This window comes from Cupressus sempervirens, chromosome 10, assembly GCF_028749045.1.
Source record: "Cupressus sempervirens isolate cs-2001-9-10 chromosome 10, ASM2874904v1, whole genome shotgun sequence".
Taxonomy (NCBI): Eukaryota; Viridiplantae; Streptophyta; class Pinopsida; order Cupressales; family Cupressaceae; genus Cupressus; species Cupressus sempervirens.
The window spans coordinates 537,482,386-537,509,425 of record NC_143127.1 but is presented as its reverse complement, the minus strand read 5'-3'; the positions used below and the strand labels follow the sequence as shown (position 1 = coordinate 537,509,425).

General features: G+C 35.4%; 1 protein-coding gene across 2 annotated transcripts in view; it reads right to left on the bottom strand.

Annotated features, from left to right (window-relative positions):
• LOC149535017 (putative rhamnogalacturonate lyase B) overlaps window positions 1–27,040 on the bottom strand; it is a 193,134-nt gene that overhangs the window by 49,269 nt on the left and 116,825 nt on the right. For both annotated transcript variants that reach the window (XM_089807207.1, XM_089807208.1), the window contains exon 12: window positions 22,610–22,766. In XM_089807207.1, coding sequence (XP_089663333.1) covers window positions 22,610–22,766 — 157 coding nt within the window. The remainder of the gene's footprint in view (window positions 1–22,609; window positions 22,767–27,040) is intronic.

Sequence of the window (27,040 nt, the reverse complement as noted above, 5' to 3'; positions counted from 1 at the left end):
CATGCACAAATATAATTATAGTTGTAGAGAATGCAACATTGTCAATTGACTATGTTGAGTAAACAAAAATATTGATGATGGTAGATACTGCAAATTTCTTACATGACACATCTGCAAAAGTATATGGGTTTCCCTCAATGATGAAAGAAGCCTTTTGTGATCAGTGCTCAAATAAAGGTTGATGTACAATCCTAATGTTTGAAGAACATGTCATGTATTTACACCATTGCGGAGAAATGTGTTAAATATACTCCATTCTTGTCTTTGGTTTCAGACTTCTACTTCTTCTAATTAGTTGTATTGGAAGTTGTGTTTCCCTATTGTTTTATGTAACTTTCATGAAGAAGAGAAGATGAGAAAAATAATTTGGTTTTACAAAAGATGTCTTCAATAGATGTGCCTATTAAATATGTTAATTAAAAAGGGCATCCCACATATATATGCTACACACTACATTTAGTATAAGCCGCATATTCTAATTCCAAGCAACATCTTTATTCTAAGTGTAACCCTTATTTCACTAACTTTAATGAAAATTTGTAAAACTGCATTGATATGCTTCATGATAGACAAATTTATTGATAACAATTCTTAATTATTAAATACTTGCATTATCATTATTAAACATTCAATAATATATAATGTTGTCACATCATTATGGAGAAATATTTTCCATACAATTAGTTCTTATCTTTTCTTTCACACTTCTACATTATCAATGGTTATGTTGGGACTTACAATTTCCCTTACATGAACAAGATAAAACTTATATCTCAATTTTGACCATAAGTCTACTTGAAATACTCCTACACTAGACCTAAATCTCATACTTCCCTTAACCATGTCCCTTGTTTTAGTGTAACACTTAACCACTTATTAATCTTGACCATAATGATAAGTGTTATATAAATCAAGTTATAAACCTTGGATTCTAACTCTAACCATATCTCCATATGTAATGAGAGAGAGATTTTAGGGGACATATCTAAAGACAAGAGGGGGCTCACATTATATTATTGATAGAGGGATGTTTTCAATAGAGATATATTATTAGAGATTGGGGTAGAGATATGCATCTGTGTGTATGTGTGTGTGCGAGAGAGAGAGAGAGAGAGAGAGAGAGAGAGAGAGAGAGAGAGATTGGGGGTGTATCTAGAGATTAGGGAGATATCTATATATTAGGGTGAGTGTGTGTGTGTGTGCGTGTCTCTCTCTCTCTTTATATATATATATATATATATATATATATATATATAGAGAGAGAGAGAGAGAGAGAGAGAGAGAGAGAGAGAGAGAGAGAGAGAGAGAGATTAGGGGGTGTATCTAGAGAGTATGGAGGGAGGGAGATTATGGGGCATATCTTGAGATGAGATGAGATGTGAGAGAGGGCGAGGGGGAGTGCACTATAAAAAAGTAATCATTAGCCTCACAATGACACTAATCATAGGTGTTATAATAGAGTTAACCCACTTAAACAATTATCCTAACATTAACATGAAGTGTATAGTATTAATTTCCCTAAAAATATTGTTAGGTGTAAACATGTCACTAACACTAACCATAGGTGTCACAGTAGCATTATCCCACTTAAAAGAACTAACGTTAACCATAATAGGACAAATAACCCTAACAATGACCTTACCTATAACAATAACATAGATACTAACAAACTTATTGAATGTAACCTAACAATTCCCCTAATAATTATTGTTGAAGCAATTGGATTCAATATGGATGGGATTAAATTCTACAGGGATAGGAAGGTGTCTGATCATGCGGTCGATGATTTTGTGGAGACGGCCAAGGAGACAAACAGGTTTATCAAAATTGGCAATTCCTATTTTAGCCCTCATTTCATTTCCAGACCCTGAAGGTTTACTATGTTTGTTGTGACTGAATACTTAACCCTTGATGGTCGTTTTACAAAGATTTTTGGGCACCACTTTTTGCTGGTAAATCACTTTAGGCATAGGGTTAGAATTAATTTCCCTTTCCACATAAGGTAGTCATTGGATAAAACCATTTTAGCTATCCATAAATGACCCTAATTGGGATCATGCTTGCCATGAGGGTTTGATGGTGCTGATTATGAATCTTCTTAAGTCTAAAAAGGTGGACAGACCCCAAATCAATAAAAAAACTTTGGAATGTGATACAAACGGCAGTGATGAGGATGATGTTCATGAAGAGGATATGGAGGACGAAGAAGATAAGATGGTTGACAAGAAGAGTAAAAACCTTTCACCTGGGAGCTTGTTTGCTAAGAAAAGGAAAAGTAAAGAGGTGGATTATGAGACAAAGATGGGATTTGATGAGGATTTTGAGGAGGGTAAAGGGAAGAAAACCAAAGGCAAAACTGGTAGGATTATTACCAGAACCAATGTGAAGAAGCCTAACAATGTTATGAACATTCCCTTTGATGATGAGCCTCTAATAAAAAAGAAGGATCTGAGAGGTAAGGTATTGTTTCAAGGTAAGGCTAAGGATAAAGGCATCAAGGTGGCAAAAGTTGAAAAAGATACAAATATGCACGAGGAAAACCTGAATCAGAGTATTCCCCAAGATGAACAAGGGTATATGAAGGGTATCATTGGAAACACGAGTGTGATGAAAAGTGACATTAGCAGTATGAAGGAACAGATGTAAGATATCAGGAGGGATTTTGATCAACTTAGCAAGACTACCAAAGGTGAGAGGACTTTAGGTCCACATTTGGATAGACTCTCAAATGTTATTGGTAATGCAGAAGAAGCCGAGAACTTAATGAATAGGGTCCCACCTTTAGAAATGAAGAACAAAGCTATGGAGCAAATGATGAAGTAGATGCAAAAAAAGATGGATTTTATGGGAAACAGAGTTGACAATACCGAGAATGCAGTAAAGAAACCTGCAAACTAGAGTTGTTCCATCTTGAAGACTGTTCCAGATAGCATTAAGATTCTACTGGATAATTTGGAACAGGGTTGAATTCAAGGTTCTAAGGATATGAAAGAGGATCAAGGCCGCAGTAAACGCACAGGGGAAAATTCAAAGAAGACAAAGGTTATGGATGGCAAAGAAATTGATGAGCTAAGGGCCTTTGCTGTGAACATGAATATCCTTGCAGATCAGGTTTTGATTTACTAAAGACCCTATAGTTGTCATAATGTTGTCTTTTTGCTGTCTTTTTTCCTATTTGATGTATTACATATACTTGTCATATTCTGTTTTGTTTTTTGGTGTTGATGCACAATTCATTGTGGGCTTTCTTAGCTTTTTTGTTTGGTTCTCTGTAAAAGGTTTTGGTTCCTTTCAAAACCTGTTTTTACTTAATCAAAACAATTCCCCTAACACTAACCTTAGTTGTACAAATAACACTAACACCAACTATAGATGTCTCAATAACAATAATCCACATAAAAAATAACCTAGCATTTACACTAAAACTAAACTTATTTTAAATGTAGCACTAGCATTGACCGTAAGAGGAGTAATAACCTAGAAATAACCTTAACCATAATAACAGAATGAGTCATAAAAATCTTCTTAGATGTAAACTAATAGCTCCCATAAGACTAAGCTTAAGTGTAACAATAGCACTAACAGTAATCGTAGATGTCATAATAACATATTAAGCATTATTGTAAGACTAATTCTAATCCTAACAACTTCCCTATCATAAGTGTGCCCCTAACCATAACTCTATATCTAATCCTAACTTGATGTGTAATCTTGGTTCTAACCCTAATCCTAATCATAACCCTAACCCTAGCCCCAACACTAACCCTAACCCTAACTCTAATCCTAGTCATAATTTTAACTCTAACCCTAACCATACTACTAAATGTAAACATTTCCCCAATCGTAGTTCCTTGGCCTTAAATCTAACCCTAATCCTAATCCTAGCCCTAACCCTACTCCTAATCATGAGTCAAACTCTAACCCTAACCCTAGTACAAACTTTAATTATTTCCCTTATCATAATTCCTATGCGTAAACCTAACGCCTACTCAATTAGTATTTCTTGGTCCTAACCCTTCCCTTATCTTAAGTCCAGAACCCTAACCCTAAGTCTATTCCTAAGCTTCACATTAATAATAATCCTCTTAGTTGCCCTATCAATAGTGTGCCCCTAACTATAACTCTATATCTAACCTTAACTCAATGAGAAATCATGGTCCTAACCCTCATCCTATGTATAGCCCTTCACTTATCCTATGTAAGTTCCTAATCTTGTCCCTAGCCCTGCTCCTAATCATAAGTCTTACTCTAACCCTAACCATACTCCTAAATGTAATCACTTCCACAATCGTAATTCCTAAGCCCAATTGTACTATGAGTCTAAACCTTAATCATAACCCTAACAATAATCTTGATCGTAAGCTTAACCATATTTATAATGTTGGCTCTAATTATAACCCTTTCTATATCCCTACTTCTAACCCTAAGCAAAACCCTAACCCTAAATATAAGTCTACTTATCACCTTAACAATTAACTTATTGTACGCCTGACTCTTATCATAACCATAACCTTGCCCATATCCTTAAACCTAAGTCTAACTATAACCCTAATCATATTTCTAATACTATGTCTAATTGTAACCCTTTCCATAATTCTACTCCTAACTCTAGCATGTTTTATAACAATATCCTTAAACTAATAACACCTCTTAAAGCTACAAATATTAAACACTACATATAGAATTTTTTATTTTAAATAGAAGAATAATTTTATGCTAACTTTAACAAAATATACAGTTATAATTAAAAATTAATTAATAATCTAATACTAACCTTATCAAAACAAAAATTGTTGCACTGTGACTACCACTAGCATAGAAAAAATAACATTGGGATTTGATGCAAATAGGCACCTCGAGAATGATTACTCTCAATGTATTATATATATATATATATAAGCTAGGTGTACATGAAATTAGAGCTACTAAGGTTGCCAATAATGATCTACAATAACACTTGGGGGACGAAACAATTTTTAGTCAACAAAAGTTTTAACACAAAAAGTACTAAAAGAGGAGAGAAATTATTTCAATCTAAGTGAGATGATTTCATCCTCAATGTTGTTGTTATTAAATGAACCTGCAAATCTATCGATGAACAAGGTTGTTACTACAAAATCACCTTTACAATTTACCATGTGCACCCAAAGAGGAGTGACAATTATCCAATAATTAGAGAGATTGTTGTAATCTAAAATCTTCTTTTGCATTTGAGAGGGGCATCTCCCTCATATGATGGAAGTTTTTGTGTATGTTTAACCTTAAAGGACATAAAGGAAGAAGCATAAAACTAAAAATAGAATGAAGAAAAACATATGCTATTAATTGGATGACATACAAAAACTGAAAAGGATTTCATATGTGACAACAATCAGAAAGGGGTTTTCCATAAGAATATATTTAGAAATGCAATGGTGATGAATTAATGATGTTGAATAAAGATAAACTTTTCCAATGCATTTAGACTTAGATACCAAATGCTTCTAGTGTAGCATTACATTAGTTGCGCAAACTATAAGAATAAACATTTTAATCAATAAGTCATCACTTCCACAATTAGATGAAAGGATTGCTAATTTAACATGTACCAGATATTGGTAATAATAATATAAGACATCCAAAACATACGATTCAAATGGTTCCTTTATTATCTTTACAAAAATATATTACTTCATACCATTTTGTACAAAGTACAAAACCAAGTCATGAAAAGTTTCTCTAAGAATTTCTCCAAAGTTTCCTCCTCATAAAAGTCCCTTTTATATTACCAATTTCCTTGTATTTATTGGATCACAATATAACCTCCTTGTAGCTACCTTCTTCTTCAAGTTAGTAACTAACTCATTTTTGTGCAATTTGAACAAGATTAGTAACTTTACAAATTTTGTATAAAAAGAGTCAACTTCCTAACTTTGATTAAAACGTGATGAAAGTCACTATTTACATACAAAACAAGAAAACAAACATTCCCAATCCACTTGCAACCAAGGGAAATGTACAATGAAAACATCTTGAACCGCATTGTAATGTTGTCTGTGGCATCTCCTCAAGAAGCATTTTGATTAGTTGTTTATCCCTATTAAGATAATGTTTTGAATTGGAAACTTTTTATAATTTGAGAAAATTGTCATTTTTGTTGGAGCAATTTTCCATCTTCACCTACTTTGTCTTTGATGCTTGTAACAACCTCCCTATTAACATAGTTGAGAATGTAAGCCTTATATCTTTTCATTGAAACAAATAGACAATCTCGGAATTCTCTATAAGGATGAAAATGCTTAAATGTTATATCATTGTAGCGTATTGGTACAATGCCCATAGGTATACAAACTTTGCAATCAAAATTAAGGATGCTAAATTTCCTTCAACCATGTAAGGGCACTTGATCACCATAGGTAACTAACTCAATAATTGATACATAATGTAGTAGTGTTTGGTTTTACATCTGCCAATTGCATTTTCTTCAAAGTCTACAAGGCCTTTTCAACTAGCACATCATGTGCATATCCTGCAATCAAAATAGTCTATGAGACAACATCTCATCCATGTCATCAATAAGCTTACAAGCCTTCTATGTGTTTCCACATTTGGTATACATGTCTATGTGAACAATTCCAACTCAATTTTTGGCAAATCCATCTATCATTTGTACTTTGGTGGGTCTCCACAAACTCAACTAAGATCTTAATATATAATGTGCATTATAATAGTGTAAAATTTCTTTTTCAAATTGTTTCATTTAGCATCATGAGCAATCTTATTGTCTTGATGCACCAACCTAGTTTCTCTTACTTTGCATAGATTTCGTATTCATATAGATGCAACTCATCTTCTACATAACTACATAACATTTTGTGGTTTTTAATTTAGCTTAATAAACAATGTCATTGGAAATACTCAACCTATATTCACAAGTGATCCACAAGTACTATTGTCTTGCATTTTGTCATCACAAAATGTAAGTAACAGTACGAAACTTTCTCAAGCTTAGTTTCACATTTCTCTGAGTTTAGTTTATTATTTAATTGGTTAGTATTGATCAACCAATCAGTATCAATTAATATAATGAATCATTTTACTGAAGGCCTTCATCAAGTCATTTTCATTTTGCCTTTTGTCGAGCCTTTGCTTGATTTTTGAAGCCTTCATAGTCCGTTCTTTTCTTTTGAGCTTTTGTTTGTTTATTTTTAATCCTTTGGATTTGTTCATGTCATGCCTTTCGTTTTTCCCTTCGATTTGGTCTAACCTAGAGGTCGATCGGAGTTGTCAGTCAAGAGATATGGTCATTTCAGTGCCTCAAAAGTGGACATTTTAGGTGCAATAGCACGAATTAAAAAAAAAGATGTTATATTTTCATTTTGACATTCACTTTTTCAAAAATATAACATTTACTCATTTTTTGTTATGTTTTGAAGTTACTTTTAATTTAAATTTATAACTTAAAGTGACTATAGTGTACTTTATGTTATAATTTTAAGTTGAGTTACTTTTTAATTTTTCACTTAAAGTGACTATAAAACTATATAGTTACTTTTCTATTTTTAAATCAAATACTTATATAAATATCACTTTAATATAATGTTTATGTATTATATTGATTAATATGATGCATAATTGTTATTTTTGACCCATATTGATGACATTTTTATAAAATTAAGTAAAATACATAACTTAAATGCCTCAAAGTGGACTTTTTATGTGCAAATGCATGTAAAAAAACTATGAAAAGTGGAAACTTTTCATGTGATTGCATATAAAAACTCATTTTGAGGATACTTTTCATGTCATTACATCAAAAGCTTGTAAAAGTGGACATTTCCGATGCAATGACATGAAAAGTTGAGTTTTTGTGCTTATGCATCAAAAAGGTGAGACATGTTTTTAAAACATGTGACTCCAAAAGGTCCGATTTTGGAGTCTTTTTTAAAATATGCAATGAGCTTCAAAAGGTGAGATTATGTCTAAAGACATATTTTAAAACATGCAATGGACTCCAAAAGGTCCGATTTTGCCTTCCAACATGTTTTAAAATATGTTATGAACATAAAAATGTCCTATTTTGTAAAGAAAACATGTTCTTGCTCCAAAAACGTCCAATTTTGATAATTACTAGAGATTTTCTCCATGGATTTGGATGAAATCACTCGCATTCAAAACATTTTGGAGTGGTGATCATTTTGCCCTCATAAAAAATCATTTTATTGAGCTCAAAAACATGTTCAAAACTCCCAATCTAGGGCATGAGTTTGCATAGAACTCCATAAATCTTCAAAGTTTGATCACATTTTTTGCTTGCAACCAAGTCGTTTTTACCTTATATGCTGATGACATCATTTTGGTGTTAAAACATCAAATTATTTTGCTTGGTGAATCATGTTTTTACTTGCAAGAACACGTTTTTCGAAAAATGTCTCAAGAACATGAAATTTTCAAAATGTTACAAGAAGTACACAATCTAGGGCACGTTTTGCAATCTTGCACAATAATCTCCTTGTTTGTTATTCGAATTTTGAAGATTGGAAAAGTTCTCACCATTTTTGAAGAAGATTTCAAACAAAGAGCATATTTTCCTTCATTTTTGGCACTTACTTTTCATGTAAGTGGACCTCTTCTTTCTTGCATTTTAATTCATGCTTATCTTTATTGATTTTATGCATGAAATCGTTGAATGGATGCCATTTGTAAAAATCTTTGCCTTAGAATGTGCATTTATCCTTTAAATATGAAGTTTTCCTTCATTTTGTTGTTTTTAGTTCTTTCCCAAATTTCAAATTCGAATTTCATCTTTGGAGTGCATTACATCTTGGCATGTTTTGAGTTATTTTCAAAGTTATGTTTTTTCTTTTATTTCTGTTTTGTGTGCTTGTTTGCCAGTTTTTCTCATTTGGAGAAGTTGCAAGTTTTTTCCCAAAAACTTGTTTTTCTTTAATTACATGCAAAAGCATTATCATTTTTCCCTTTCCATTTCCATGTCATTTCATCTCACATCTCATCCGACAAATGCGATTACATGTTTTTCATCTCATTTGCCATCCGCACAGGCATGTAATCTCTTTTTTTTTTTTCATTTTCATCCATCTCACTTTTCACTTCCATTCACACGACACGATTACACGAAATGTCTTACGCACAATTGCATCCAAAAGGTCCAATTTTGATCAAAAGTCATTTTGAAAAGACAAAAAGATGTCATTTTCGCTTTCTGTGTACTTTGACTTCTTCTTTCCTCCAAAAGTGACTATATAACTCATTATCTTACCTCCATTTTTCATTTCCATCTTCTCATATACATTCGTGCTTACATGAATAAGTACATGTTTCCACCTCATTACATGTTTTACATGTTATCCTTCATCCGCATATACACGTAAAGTGTACCTTTCATTTGCACTTGCATCTCATTTCACCTTCCATTCCTCATTACATGTAATCATTTTTCGTGCAATGACATTTTGAAAGCCCAAGTCACATTTTGGAAATCAACAATCTCCATCTGCATGCATTTCCATGCGCCAAGCACTTAACTTTGATTAAAACAAAAAAAAGAAAGAGTTAAAGGTGCTGATGGAAAGTTGTTTCGAGTGTACATTCGGACATCATCAAGAAGGTTTTCAAAATGTCAAAGACTCCAATTTGTGCTGATCTACAAAGGAGAATTCACGACAACTTGAACGAGAAAAGTTTAATCACATCAAGCTATCAAAAGACGTAACACCATGGTTATCAAGGTGAATGTAGCAGTATAAAGTACATGAACTTTTGATCCTGTGATCATCCAGGATTGCATCGTCAAGTACAAGGTCCTTCAAGATTGTTTCAACTATCTTTCGTCTTCTTCTTCTTTCATGTTTGCAGTTGAAGAAGATGTATTACATGAAAAAGTGTAATTAAATGTAATGCGAATTGCATGTATGCAAAAGATGTAATGTGAGTTGCATGTGCAATTGCATGTAACCCTCTAGTTTCTATAGTTAGACTTGGTCAAAGTTGGTTGAGATGCTCCCATTTTTCCTCCCCTTTTTTCTCAACTTCTTTGCCTATATAAAAGAGTGCCCCCTCATTGTAAAATCATCATTATCTTTATGCAAGAAAACTCTGGAGAAATTGTGCTAGCATATCTTTGTTTGTGTAAGCATTATTTTGAGAGAAAGTAAATACAAAGGAGCATTTGAGACTTGACTTTGATTAAGTGAGATTGTTATTTGTGTGAATTGTAAGCTTTGTCTATGATTCATCCAAGTTGTCTTTGATTCATATCATCTTGTGTTATTGGTAATTGTTCTAGTGAATTGAATTGAAAAGAGTTAAGAAACAATTGAAGCTCGAGTTTTGATCAGGAACAATTGTGAAAATTCGTAGCTAGAAGCTTTGTCTATAGCTTGTATTTTCGTCTTAATTCACAAAATAGTTAGATTGTTCTTACTTTTAGGAGTCTTTGTGCCCTAATTGTAAAACTTTTTACCATATAGAAGTAAGACCGGACTTAGAGCCAAACTGGTACATTTTGGCAAGCCTTTGAGTTAGTTAAAGTTTATTGGTATCACTGTTTCCAGCTCTTGATAGAAGTGTAGTTAGAGATTCACATTGCCCATTATTTGCTTTATGAATAAGTGGATCCTTTCTTGAAAGTTAAGAAGAAAGGATAATAGTGACACCTTGTTTATAAATCTCCTGACTTCTTGCTTACCTTGAGTTGATCCAAGGAATGGTGATAAGGGAGAGCCTTCCCTTTAAGGTAGGAGAGACTGTCTCACACACTATGGCTAATCATCCCATTTTGCGACTTGATTTTTACCCAAAATTGTCGGTTGCAAAATATCCACCCAACAAGTACAAGTAAAACACAACCACCATATGTTTAAATGAAATCTCAATAATGATGTCTTGAAGATAGCAGCCACAAGAACAAAGGTCAAACATAAGTGTCTATTGTGATGTCCCCAAATTTTTAAATAAAATGAGTTATTTATATTAACTAATTAAGTAGTCCCAAAATTTAAATACTATTATAAAGGCCCTATAATTAATTAATTTAAATAATAAAAGCGGGCCCAAAAATAAATAAAATAATGTCAACCAATTGTAAGTCTTTGAACATCACTTGGAGGCCTTTATAAGGAGATGGTTGGGCATTGTAAATAATCATGGTGGAAGTTTATGTTTTCTTTGTATTCTCAGTATAAGGTGGTTTGTACGCAATCTTGGAAGTGGAAAATCCTCTCTATTTTGTGATCGTAGTTTCGATGATTCACAATGACCCTAGCCTGTTACTAGAAATATCATTCTGATATTTCATATTGTACATCAAGTTTGTGAAAGTCTTCATTCGAAGACAAATCTATATTGTGCCCTTTGATTTGAGATCGTTGTATTGAAGATATGTTTAAAGTAATATGAAGTGCTATCATTATATTACCTTTGCATCTCTCACATATTAATAGATTCGACTAGCTTGCATTTATCTTGTATATGAGGGATCTATTACACATCGATAACTTTTCGATATTTGGTCGGGATAACATACGTAAGCCAATTCCATTGCATAGAAGTGTGTGCAGGAGGGAGTGAGCATAATGGTCGTACAAAGCAGTATTATTGTATGGATGCCAATCCATAGATTGTCATACGGTAGAAGACTGACCAAATGTGGAGGAAGAAAGTGTATCTGTCCACCAAGTACAACAGTGAGTAGATTTTAGCCAAGATCACCTTCAGGCCAAGATCGCCCTCAAGCCGAGATTGCCTTCAGGCTGAGATCGTCTTCATGATGAAATTACATTCTGGTCAAGATCGCCTATAGGTAGAGATCCCCTTCAAATCGAGATAGCCCTCAAGTGAAGATTTTGTCTAAGTCGAGATTGCCTTCACGCTGAGGTCGTCTTCAAGTTGAGATTTCTTTCTGGTTGAGATCACCTTCGAGACATCACACCTATCATCAAATATATGCATAACATGACCCATGTGATTGAGACATGGGAAGCCCTCAATTGTGAACAAAACTTATAATTTTTGGATGCAGTCAAGAGTTTAGAGAGCTTCCTTGCAAAATCTATTTCGTAAATATTATAACTTCATTTTATTTTATTTCATAGTGTAATGTTCTCACTTGTGGTGCAACAAGGAGAAAGATCATAGAAGGCAGTTGAATTTGGCTTTTCATTTCTCAATCACATTCTCTTGCAAGCATATAAAAAAAAATTATAAAAAAAAATGTCCATATCCTACCATCATCAAATTCATATGGTAACACCACTTTGAGACTTTATGTTAAACAATTCAATGAGATGTTGCTCATGATTCCACATTGCATGTATGCTGGCAGCCCATACCCTATTTAGTAGCTTCTATTATGTGCAAGAAAAGGGGATATTGGAAAAGGTTGTAAAGCTTGGCTTTATACTTGCTAACTGTATTTTCTTGGGAATTCCAAAACTGATTTCAACAAATCCATTTTCTTTCCTTGCAATCATTCCACTCCATAAGATGTAGTTTCTTTTAGGCATTTTATTAAACATCTCAATCACACTATATACGATTCTGCATTTTGAATCCATGTCAACGAAAGATTCCCAGTTGTTATAATTTGATGCATGTCCATAACTTGTGAAGAGTTTTCTTTTTTTCATGTCTGTTAGAATCTTAGCAAAGGCTGTGGAAAATCTGATTTATATCTCCCACTTGCATTTTCTTGAAGGTTTGCAATGCCTTACCAACAAATCGATTTTGGGAACTTCTAACAATCTAGGTATTCCACAAGATAAATTTTCTTTGGCTTCTTTGTCAAACTGTTTGCATCCTTGATAAACAGTAGTCTGTATGGCTTTGGCTTTTCCTTCACTATTGTATAAATGGAGGTTAGCAGTGCTTAAAATTCAAACATTCTTAAATAAAGAATTTAGAAATGCTCATCTTTTGAGCATTCATAGCCTTTTCATTTTTAAGTGCTAATTTTTTTTAGCATTAAATATTTTTGGTTTTGCTTGCTCAATTTTTGAGTATTTTCAATCATTTTGGCTGTGCTTAATTGTTTAGCATTTATAACCCAAGAGGTTAGAATTTTGAGAATTTTGAGCATTTTGAGTGGGAGGAGATAACTTGAGTAGCTTTTAAGCATTTCCTCTGAAATTGCCTACATTAAGGAGAAATAATTGAGGCATATATATATATATGAAAAATATTAACAATAATTTTGAAAAACAATTTTAATTATTCTCATTAAAAACATATTACCTCAATCAATGTGAGCATCAAGGAAAATTATAAATATACCAAAACACCCACTATAAAGTTCACAAACGGAGGACTTGAACCACCAATGTATGTAAATACAACATAAGGACTTTCAAAACCATGTTTTGGAATTGACATGAAATTTTCAGTTTTGAGCTATTAAAAATCTAGGCAACAAAATTGTAGTTGTTCTTATTGAATGAGATCTATGTGAATTTACTTTTTAGCTTATAAGATAAATATATGCACCTGTATTTTGAAAAACACTTACAACATTGGAGCATATTAGAGCTTTTCTCTATTATTTGACAACCATAAATTCCAAAACTAAAAAATGGTACATTATATAGGGGTACATTAGAAAGGGCCCCTTTGATTAATAAACAAAAGGGTGTCATTTTCTTGAGAAGAATGTAATGTTCCCGTTATAAAATAAATAATAAATCAAACTTTTGTAACGTGCCGATTGATTTAGTATATTTCGGACCCATTTTTATTTTTGTTTTCATAGTTTGTGTCACCGTCGGCTATCTTTGTACACCCTTGAAAAGTTTCCCAACGGGTATTTAAGTAAGGCTTGTAGGTTGTAGTCGGTATGCTCTTTTGATTATTTGTCTCTGTACTGCGAATTTCTATTGGAGTTCTATGTAATTCGCCATTTCGAAGGTGAAAGATCTTCCCTATTTGGCTCGTGTAGTTTCGGTGGGATTCAACCCTCACCCTATTTCATTGTTGCATGTAATACTTCGTTCGGATCTAGCAAATCGGAGCATTATCTTCTGGCAATTATTATTCGCATTCGAGACTCTATTACTGTGTGGATTTCATCAACATTTTCTGTGTTGTGTATGAACAAGATTGTGTTTCGTATTGGTCTCAGATACCTGACTGTGTGTGTTCTCCCATATTACTCATTCCTCATCTGAACGGTCTCCCATTCAGGCAATGTCTCTCACTCTCCTGCCGATTCTCCCCTCCATCCGCACTTGGCCTACACTCCACCCTTTGCCTTCCCTTGACACCGTACAACCCATATTAGGTACGACCATCACCCATTCTTCATTGTACTGCACTTTATCTTGACATACGGCCTGCTAAGTTCTCCGTACGGACTTCCAACTCAGTCATGCGGCTTTCACACCGTACCACCTCCTATTATCATTGTCTTGTCACCAATGTGCACCGTACAACATCCATCTTCATTGTAAGGCCTGGTAATCACCACTATACGGCCTAACTAGTCTACACCATATGGCTTCCCAATTGCCACTGTACGACCACTATATCTCTAGTTGTACAACCTCCTGCAATCATTCGTACTTCTCTCCTCAACCCACATTGTCATACGGCCCCAACTCTGGTGAATCCGTACTCCATTGTTTCACATACGACAAAGATCAGGGACCGTATACTTGTTATTGTTGCATTCGGAACATTTCAGTGGTATCAGAGCACTTTGATCCTGCTAGCCTATGGACAGTGAATGAGAGTTTATAGCTGTAAGAAAAGGACACATTATGTTGATCGAATGGCTGCCGAACCGGAACCGACCCTGTCGAACTTGTAGCACTACTGAGGGAACTTGCTAGGAATCAGGCATAGATCACTAATACCTAGTGAGTCGTAGAAGAAACTCTCAAAAAGTTGGCGGACAACAAAATATCCAAAGAACACAATGGTCACAGCGCGGACTTAGTGTCAGGTAAATCAAACCCTCAACCAACACGCTCTCGACCTTCCATGCCTACTTTTCCACTACAGATGGAGGCCCAACACAGAGGGAGACAACCAACCTCCAAAGAGATGCAAGAACAACTGAGAGAAGATTGGAAGAATGCAAACCTTGAAGAAGATATATCCTACAAAGATAATGCGGATCTGAGAATGAGATATTCGGGAGGCGAAAACAGAGGATACTTTAACGATGACCTTAGAAGAAAGTTGAGTAAGGTAAATTTGTCTCCATTTGACAGATCCGGTTCGATATCTACGCAAGCGTGGGTAATGAAAACCGATACCTACTTCCAGCTGAATCCTATGCTAGAAGAAGAAGCAATCAAAATTGCCACGCAACACTTGGAGGGAGTTGCGCATGAATGGTGGCACCACGGCACCATCACATTAGGGCATGATCAAATAAATACTTATGTGGAATTCACAAAGAGATTGATAGAACGATTTGATGGTAAAGATCCAAAGCTCAATTTCAAAGATTTGGCACAATCGAGACAAACTGGATCGGTCGATCAGTTCATTGCATAATTTTAGAAACTCTCTATTTTGGTCACGGACATTTAAGAAAAAAGACGGGTAGTGCTCTTCACGAACAGACTGACAGAACCTCTGAAAGGTTGGGTAAAGGGGTTCAATCCTACCACCCTGTCGGAAGCAATCAATAAAACACGGTGTATGGCATCATCATCGACATCATCCTCTCAAAGTTACTCACAATCTAAACCGCCAACATTTTCAAGGGACAAGTCTCTGCCCAAGAAGCCGACATTGGATAAAGCTACCAGATAGGAACTCTGAAAGAAGAAATTGTGTTTCAATTGCAAGGGAACTTGGGAGCCTGGCCACCGATGCCTCGCAAAGGGGAAGATCCATTACATTGAGGTCATGTCCAATGATGAGGACGAACAGGAAGAAATGTCGGTCGAAGATAACCAACTCCACAATGACACCAACATCAATTTAAATCGTACGAAGAGATAGCCGCTTTGGTACAATGCGGAGGAACCATTCCCTTGGCCAGCAGCCCAAGGTGCACAGTTTTTCGTATACGGGGTACCCTTCAAGGACAAAGGGTTACAGTGATGTTGGATAGCAAAGCTAGTCTAAATTTCATAAACTCATTCTTGGTAAAACAAATAAGTCTACCTACGGAGGTGCACGCGAGCTTTCAGGTCAAGGTCACCGGAGGGATTTTCTTGCCCTGCACGCACCTTGTTCCTCAATTGAGGATCACAATGGCGAATCACACGGTGACTAAGGACTTCTTCATAGTGGACCTAGCTGACATGGAAGTTATTCTTGGCATAGAATGGATGGAAACCCTTGATGAATACACTCAGAGTTTCAAATGGATGGACTTCACTTTTGTTCTTGATGGAAAGAAAGTTGTCCTCCAAGGAATGGCAAATGAAGGAAGTGTCTGCACATCGGATGGAGGCAATTTTTCGGCACGATGACATTGCATGGGCTGCACATTGTTTTATCTCAGCAAAACCTATAAAGGGATGTCGAACACCTCCACAGGATGATGAACTTCATGATATTTTAAGTAGACATGATAAAGTTTTCATGGATATTTCTCCTGGCATACCACCTCATCGGGGGTTTGAAAACACTATCGAGTTAGAATTAGGAGCAAAGCTAGTCATAACCACACCGTACCACCACCCTAAGAAATTCAAAGATGAGATCGAAAGGATGATTCGGGAATTGCTAGAGAATGGATGGATCTGTCCCAATTCTTTCCCATTCACATCATATGTGGTATTGGTCAAAAAGAAGGACAAGACGATGCACATGTGTGTGGACTACTGCATGTTGAACAAAAAAAAAATAAAGAATAGATATCCCATTCCAATGATAGATGAGTTGCTGGATGAATTGCATGGAGTGGTCTATTTTTCAGAAATAGATCTCTGTTCTGGATACCATTAGATCCGCATGAGGGAAGATGTGGAGAAGATAGCTTTCCAATGTCACTACGGACGCTATTAGTTCCTAGTCATGCCATTTGGATTGACCAATGCACCTGCTACATTTCAATCATGCATGAACCGTATCTTCAACAAACAATTGCGTAAGTATTTAGTGGTATTCTTTGATGATCTTTTTATTTATAGTAGGACATGGGAGGAGCACCTGAAGCATCTAAATGAAGTTCTAAGTATCATGTAGGAACAGTCCCTGTTTGCCAAGCAGTCCAAATGTGAATTTGGTATGACAGAAATATTGTACTTGCAGCATGTTGTCAGTAAATATGGAGTTCAAGTGCATCAGGAGAAGATTCAAGCTATTCTTGACTGGCCTCCTCCAAAATCACTCACGGATTTGCAAGGATTTTTCGAACTGTGCAGTTACTACAGGATGTTTGTTCAAGGATTCTCTCAGTTTAGCGCACCCTTATTGGATCTCACAAAGAAGGGGTCTTTCCAGTGGAATGAAAAGGCACAATTCACCTTTGATAAGCTGAAGGAGGCAATGAGCACTTGTCCCATATTTGCACTACCTGATTTCACTCGACCGTTCCTTTTGGAGTGCGACGCGTCCAGGGAAGGCATTGGAGTGGTACTGATGCAAGATAGACACCCCATTGCTTATGAGAACAGGAAGCTTACGCCAACAAAATGCATATATTCCATCTACGACAAAGAAATGTTGGTCATCGTTCATGCATTAACCAAGTTTCGACAATATCTGGTGGGTGCCAAGTTTGTCGTTCATACTAATCACAACAGTCTAAGATATTTTCTGGAGCAAAGGGACTTGAACGAACAGCAACAAAAATGGGCAAGCAAGGTTCAAGCTTTTGATTTTGACATTTAATATATGAAAGGGAAAAACAATGTGGTTGCAGATGCCTTGTCCTGAAAACCCACCATCTGCTCGCTAGACTAGATTTCAGCTTACTGGAAGGCACATCTGTTAGTGGAATACTCCAAAAATACATTTGCCTGTGAAATAATGGATAGCCACACCCATGATGATTCGTACAAAGTGGTGGATGGCATCATCTACTATAAAAACCGGATATATTTGGTGCCAAAATCCAAACTAAAGTAGAAAATCTTGAAGGAAATACACGACTCACCTTTAGTTGGACACCCAGGTTTTCTCAAAACTTACAGAAGTCTTCAGGAGAGGTTTTCATGGGAAGGACTTAAAGGGGACGTGTTACAGTATGTAAGAGAGTATAATGTCTGCTAGCAGAACAATTCCGAACATACTCTACCTGTCAGGCTGCTACAACCTTTGCCAATTCCCGAATGTAAGTGGGAAAGTATATCGATGGATTTCATAACAGGGCTTCCCAAGGTGAACGGAAAGGATTGCATTTTCGTGGTGATTGACAGATTGACAAAATATGCAGATTTCTTCGCCATCCCCTTTCACCTTCAGGCTGCACAAGTTGCCGATTTGTTCTTTAGAGAACTCTTTCATCTGCACGGGTTACCCCGAAACATCGTCAGTGATCGGGATGGACAATTTGTCAATATCTTATGGACAGAACTGTTTCATATGGCAGGGATAGAACTATCACCAAGTACAAGTTACCACCTGTAGATAGACGGACAAATAGAGATTATGAACAAATGGCTCAAACGCTACCTTCAGAACTATATTTCGGCTCAACAACGACCATGAGTAAAATGGATCCATCTAGGAGAATATTGCTAGGATGCCATGTACCACATGTCCATCGGAATGACACCCTTCAAAGCTCTGTACGAGTACAAACCCCTTTCCTTCATCAACATAGTTTTGGGCGACAGTCGCGCACCAAGGGCAAGGGACTGGCTTCAGGAGGGACAAGACATTTTGAGGTGCTTGAAGGAAAATCTACAGAGGGCACAAAATCAACAGAAGATGTACGTCGACAGACATAGAATAGAGATAAGTTTTGAAGTGGGGGATTTGGTCTATCTCCGGCTCTAGCCATATCGACAATCCTCACTTAAGGAAAAGGGAAAGGAGAAATTGAAACCTCGATTCTATGGCCCCTATCGTGTAACTTGCTGCATTGGTGAAGTTGCCTATGAGCTGGAACTTCCGGAGGGTAGTCGTATTCATAATGTCTTCCATGTCTCTTATTTGAAGAAGGCAGTAGGGAAAAATGTTACAGTTGCTACCAACCTTCCACCACTCAATAAAGAAGGAAAGCTCATTTTGGAACCTGCTGAGATCCTTGAAGTACGTGAGAGGGCCCTACGAAATCGCACTGTGAAGGAATACTTGGTAAGCTGGCGACACCTGTCATTGAACGATGCGACGTGGGAGGGCGAGCACATTCTCCAACACCCGGCATTGCATTTGCTTGAGGACAAGCAAAATTTGGGACGGGAGGATTGTAATGTTCCCGTTATAAAATAAATAATAAATCAAACTTTTATAACAGGCCAATTGATTTAATATATCTCGGACCCATTTTCATTTTTGTTTTCATAGTTTGTGTCACCGTCGGCTATCTTTGTACACCCTTGGAAAGTTTCCCGATGAGTATTTAAGCATGGCTTGTAGGTTGTAGTCGGTATGCTTTTTTTATTATTTGTCTCTATATTGCGAATTCCTGTTGGAGTTCTCTGTAATTCGCTATTTTGGAGGTGAAAGATCTTCCCTATTTGGCTCGTGTAGTTTCGGTGGGATTCAGCCCTCACCCTATTCCATTTTTGCATGTAATACTTCGTTCGGATCTAGCAAATTGGAGCATTATCTTCTAGCAATTATTATTCGCATTCAAGTCTCTATTATTGTGTGTATTTCATCAACATTTTATGTGTTGTGTATGAGCAAGATTGTGTTTCGTATCGGTCTCAGATACCTAACTATGTGTGTTCTCCCGTGCTGCTCATTCCTCATCTGAACGGTCTTCCATTCTGACAACGTCTCTCACTCTCCTGCCCATTCTCCCCTCCATCCGTACTTGGCCTGCACTCCACGCTTTGCCTTCCCTTGACACCGTATGGCCCATATTAGGTACGGCCATCACCCATCCTTCATCGTACTACACTTTATCTTGTCGTACGACCTACTAACTTCCCTGTACGGACTTCCAACTCAGTCGTGCGGCTTTCACACCCACCGTACCACCTCCTATTTTCATTGTCCTATCACTAGTGTGCACTGTACGGCATCCATCTTCATTGTAAGGCCTAGTAATCACCACCGTACGGCCTAACTAGTTTGCACCGTACGGCTTCCCATTTGCCACCGTATGGCTTGCAACTGTCCACCATACGACCACTATATCTCCAATCATATGGCCTCCTGCAATCATTCGTACCTCTCTCCTCAACCCACATTGTTGTACGACCCCAACTCTGGTGAATTCGTACTCCATTGTTTCACACGACAGAGATCAGGGACCCTATACTTGCTATTGTTGTATTCGAAACATTTCAAAGAAAAAGGTAACATGAAATAATGTCAATTAGTTGGCTCATTAAAGTTACTAGAAGGTTTGCACAATCTTTGCTCCGATGGAGGATTAACCTTTCCTTTTGTTTGTCACTCACAATGTCAATGCCCACTCGATTTTTGGTCTCTGTCATAATTTGTCCATTGGACAACCTCCTCTTATTCATAACAAAACAAATGTTTATTCTTGATCCTATCATAGTTCATAGGTGCATTTCAGTCGATTAAATGTTCATATAGCTTCTCTTATTGCCTTGTTAACCTAGATATTTTCAAGCAATATTTGACCTAACATGTGAAATGAATATGCTTCTTATATCAATGTTGAATCTCTTCCACTTGGAGTTCATGTAATGTCCCCTATTTTCCTCTAAAAGAATTTAATAATAAATATAATAAAACTGATAAAAAATGCTTTACTTTGAGAAATTAAATATTATAATATATTATCATCCAAATTATTATGATGATGAAAGAAAACATTGTTAATATTATCTAATGTAATATTTCATTATGAAAAGAAATAATAAATAACCATAGAAGAATATTAATATAAATAATAACTGTAAAAGTAAATATGAAATTAGATAAATTATAACTAAATGTAATATATATTATAACTAGATAAGTTTTAGATGTAAACGTAATTAAAACATATCCATTAAATTCTAAGGATGTGACCATTCAAGAATAGACCATGAAAGAGATATAAAACGGGTATGCATAGTGAATAGGAAAAACTATAACGGCGCTGGAGAGGAAGAGTTTATTCAATATAAATCAGAAGAAGCTATGCAGTCGGAAAAAAATCCAAATACCCAGAGGACTTAAAATTATTGGCGAGTAACCAAGCATTCATAACTCATATTAAATTTCCCAAGAGAACACCTAGACATTTATACAGTCACCACAGATACATCTGGCAACTTGACCACCCACAAAATATCAAGTCATCCAGTATTTCATCTACACAAATAAATTAAAAAAGAATATATTGACAAGAAGCCATCAGACCCGCATACTTTGGAGATATTCAGGCAAGAAGAACGATTCTCAGAATGGCAGAAGAATGGGAAATCGTGAAGGAGAAATAGACAAGAAGGGCAGGAAGAATACATCTACAAGAGCACAAGGGAATTAAGAAAGGAGGAGAAAAAGGGCAGCAATAAAGATCTTATGATCGTCTAAGTTACCAGTTATGGTTAGTAAAGGTACCAGTATCGACCATTTGATATCAGTTATCAATTCCATACCAAGGATCAATATTCTACAGTCACTAATTGTTGAATATCACTTAAAGAAATATCCAGCATTGGTTTACGAGAGCTGTCTTATAATAAATAGTTATAAACATTGCAGATGAGAGACTACATTGTAATTGAATCAATATTATAATTTGGGGGCCAAGGCTTTAAAGGATATAATAATAAGAAACAATATCATCGCTGGAAGAGCATATTGTCATTGCCAGTTACATCAGTATGGTTGCAAGTGTGTAATTTGGACTTGAGATGGAAATTATATCACTGCAGAGTGGAACTGTGAATCACCAGACACGGGAGTTAAAAGATTATACTGAAGATGAAAATTCTATGATTAATATTTTTGGCTATTCATGGCATCCATTCCAGTAATAATTTAGAAAGGCAAACTACTGTGGTAAGTTCACAACATTACACAATCTCTTGGATCCCTTGATCTAAATTCTAAGTGCATAGATATAATCCTTAGTAGTGGAGATAGATTAAACTTGAGGATCATTACATTAGTACATATTAGTACAAACGGTTGCTTCAAAGAACTAAGATATATCTTGGTATATAATATCCAATGCCCGCTTAACAGTTATATCTAATAAAAAGATTGTGCGCAAGCTATATTAAAAGGGGTTTGTTGTAGTCAAAGCATAAGAAATTAGACAAATCCAGGCAGTCCCATAGAGGGACATCACAGTTCAAGCCCAGATGGTCTCATTTTATTGTTTATATATTGATAGTCTTTGCTTTATAGATTTAATGTATCTATTGTAAATCTTCTTTTTCAATTTGTGCAAATGAAAATTTGCTTTCCCTTAAAAATGACAGAGATATAAATTTTTATTTTATACAATGTGCACCTATATGAAAATAACTAGGAGAAAAGGAAGGTATAAGTAACCAAGCAAGAAAAGCATGTTATCACTTATCAGCTTAAAATTACAAATAGTAAAATGGAAGAGTGAAGAGAATTTTACTTTTCAGGATGATTTATATAAAGGCTATTGATAAACTTTGGTACTGGATCCGGAACATAGAATTCCAAAGCAGTTCTATCAGCAATGCCAATTTCCCATAAAGTTGGTCCACTTCTTGGTGGTTTGTATATCAAATCACCAACATCAGTGGATGAACCTGTGAGCAAAAGTTGTTTTGAATATGATTCTGCACCAATTGCAATGCATACATGCGAGTTCTTTTGAATTTCAAAATAAAGTTCTAATAAAGAAGTATGAACTAACAAAAGGTTTATTAATATCATTAGAAAATATATAGTATATTGAAGTGAAAGAACTATTCCACTATTCATGAATTTGGTATCAGGTAATTACCACTATCATGGACATCTTATATTTAAGCAGCAATACCTTGGAGGTTCAATGCTAAGGTGATAGCTGTGATTTTCAATTTCTCTTACTGTCCTACACACTTTTAAATTAGTATGTGCTTAATCCCTCACACCATTAAAGGATCTCTATATTCAATATATTACATCATTGAAGACGGTAAAAATAATAAAGACTGGAGCTTTCCAGCTATCTATCCTCAACGGATATTCCATTGGAAACTTTGCAAATACACCTTCCACACAAGTGTTATCATTAATTTAAGAACATTTAAGGGTATGTTATTTGACAGTTAATTCTTCTTCTCGATTCAAGTGTGTATATATTAATCATTATCAGCATTTCAGATCATACTACATGATCCATTATCAGGATGAAACCAAAGTAAGAGAGGAGAAAAATAAATGATGAAAAATATAAACACAGTTGAATCTAGAAGAATAAACTAACATTATAGATTGTTGAAATTGCATGGCTCTAATGTTATATGACATTTCAATACGATCTACTATCAAGCTCTATTATTATCATATACTTTACTAATGCTGAAAGAAAACTGTTGCAATTTAGTAAACTTAGCTAGCGAAGATTAAAAGACAACATAAGAAAAGATTATATAAAAGATTACCCTAGAGAAACCCAACGTGTAAAACACAGAGTGAGAATCTCCTAGCAAAATCAGTTTTACACGTTGCTTACTTCATGAGGGCCAAAAAGAAAACTACTGCAGCATATTCTCACTTTCTCTAATTTAGAGAACTCCTACAATCACACATTAAAAAAAATTGCAACAAAATTCTACTTTTACTTGTCAACAAATTTATAAATAGTGCATGGATTGTGATTTTCGAGGTATATTTCTAATTATTCCAGCCAATGATCAAGCTTCTCCCATCCACATCTCCTTTGAATCGTAGAATCTCAATCTTAGTCTTTGTTTTTAATAGAGGTTTTCTTGGACGAATTTTCTCACCCTTAAAAAACTCCTCTTAATTGTGTAGGTCTTTCTTTTCTCTGACCTCTCCTTGACTGACTTCATTTGGCTCTTCATGTTCTCTATTGGTTGAGAAAGGCTTGCTTAGTCACTTCCATCTTGAAAAACCTTCCTTCCACATTTATAAATATCTCTTCTCTCGTACTGCCTTCAAATTTATTTGTCCACACATGAGATTCAATCACTTTGCAAAGGAAATATATATTTCTCACTTAATCCAGCCATGGTTGTTAACCTATAATGTTGAACAGGACAAATAACTGGGGAGGGGGGTTTTGAGGTGAATCAATTATGCCTACACTTTATAAACTATGAAAACAATTATGAAAACACAGAGAACATCAGAATTTACGAGGAAGCCCAAACAATAAAAAACAATGGAGAAGCTGATTCTCTTGGAAAGGACACCCATTAGGGTGACACCAATTAACATGATTTTTACAAAGGCTCACTGTCAGTTTTGCTCACCGCAAATTGGGCTAACTATCCTTATACAATTGAGATATTAAAATAAAGTACTGAAAGAGCTCATGAACAGTTCAATAGTTAAGATTAGTCACCACTAGTAGATGCAATTGTCTAATCCACTACTATTTGTATGTAAGCCCCCTTTTGATTTTCAAAATTGCCTCAAATATCCCTGCTCACATGCACCATTGTCACCAATTCACAATATCCTCTACACACTACACACTCTTACATCTCGGATACGAAAGATCTTTATTTATATATGTATCTGCTCATACATCGGGTGGCTCACACCAAATGTGTGTGCTGGCCCCAAAGCAAAAGATATTACAATTACATTTAATGCATAGCATTGATCCTAAATCTAGGACATATATATTAACATGCTATAGCATGACCCACAAACATGTCATACTTAAGGTATTACAATGCTTATTACAGTTTCCAAGGATGTTTGAATACCACAAACAAGTCCAAAGGATGAACCATGAAATGATAGAGATCACTGAAAGATGAATCTTGATTAAAAAAATGATGTAGCCGCTAAACCCAAACCATGTCATGAATTGGACTACTGTCTAGATATCTGAAATACCTGGAGAAACATTGTAGCCAAAGCAATTACCAGGAACTAATAGGACATTATATGTGTTACTAAACACTGAAAACATATCAATATACCCAAAGTGTACAAGCCATGACAAGATTGTTTTACACTTGCCATGGAACACCAAAAATGTTCATATTGAATTAGTCCTATACATAATCGAGACCCCTATTGCATAAACAATAGCCAACAACAATATATCCAAAATTGCCAACAACCAACATATTCTGCTAGACTGAAGTTTCCACATCAATGACAATAAATGCCAACAACTCAATGAGTCTAACAATCTCCCTCTTTGGCATTGATGGTGAAACTCCAAAAATAAATAGTTTAGGAATAAGCTAATTCACCAAAAATTTGAAACTCACAAAAACTCTCCCTCTGTAGATAAATGTTTCAATTTTTTGTTTTCTTGTCCTTTCACTCCCCCCTTTTGCCACAATGGCAAAAGCCTAAAACAAATGAAATTGACTTGAAGTAAAACAATAGTTTTAACTGATATACCTTCTTGTACCTCTCCATTGAAATTGGAAGCTCTTTCCATTCAACAATTGTTTTTTCCATGCGAGCACACAAACTGTCACAATTGACCGATTTGTCAAAAGACTTTGTCCAAATTAAAGATTAAAACTGCTTCTCATGGTTTCCTCCATTGGTTAGGATGCCAGCAACATGTCCCAATCTAACTTCAACCATATCCTAGACCAGCCAAAAAGGCCAGATAAAGTCCTCTCTTTGTCTCTGATGCAACAACAGTTCTACTCGAAGCTCTTCAACTCTGATTCTATGTTCACATCTCTGTTGTTGAAGACATCATATGTCTTCTCGAGCTCATTCAACTCTGTTTCAATTACCTCACTCTAACCTCTAAGGTTATCAACCACAACAGGCCATTGAAGACAATATTGATAAATGCTAGTGATTTCCCCTAATTCATACTCTTGCTTTACCAATAAGGTGAGACAATTTTTCCTTCGCACTTTCACATTTCATTTCAATTTTATTCGCCATAGTCCAATAATCACCACTAAAATGCAATAGATTGTTCTCAACTTTTCTAACCATATCATCTAGTAACATACCAAATATATTGGACACTAAAATTCTCTAATTGATCATATGATCAATCAACAACTTTAGTATCGAGGTCATGTTGACTGAAGAACAATCGGTCCATAGACCCCCAACTTTGTCATATTTACCATTATCCAAAATGGCCCAAACGACATTAAGATCAACAACTCTTCATCCTATTGGAGATGCATAGTTTTCTCTATTTTCTCTTCTTCTCCAACTTCTTTTTCTTTTTCAATATCTTCTTCTTTGTCTTATATGTCCTTTGGTAGACTTTCTTCGTCTCTTCTAGACATGGTGACAACTTCATTTTTTTTTTCACTAATCTTCATCCTTTTTGGTTCAGAGGATGAACCACCAATAACAACTTCTAGTCTCTTTTTTCCTAAGGAGGGACCTTCCTTAATTTTCTTTTCTAGTACAACACCAGCAACAGTTGAACCAGAACAAAGAATCGCCTACAATGACAAGAAATAACTTTACAAGTATCTCTCTTATTTTCCAATCCACCCAAGTACATGTAAATCTTCTTACTTGTTGGAATGACAATTCTCCACTCAACATTTTCTTTGTCAAGAATGACCTCATAAAAGAGAAAACTAAGCACCTAACAAAAGATTCCAAAACATATACCTTAACCATCTTCAACTAACATCTTTACCTTCAACATAAAGTTATCCAATAATTACATAAATTCATTTGAACATTCTCATTTACTATCTTGCATGTCATATATATGGTCATAGCAGAAGTTGAACCATTGTGATTTTGAAACTATATCTTTTATGTATAATGTAACATATCTTACAATTGGATGGTCTATAGTATTGATTTGAAATGCACGTTGATCCTTACCAATTACCGTCACGACTTCCAACTTTTCATAGCTGATAATTTTTTTCTAGGTAATTTTCCA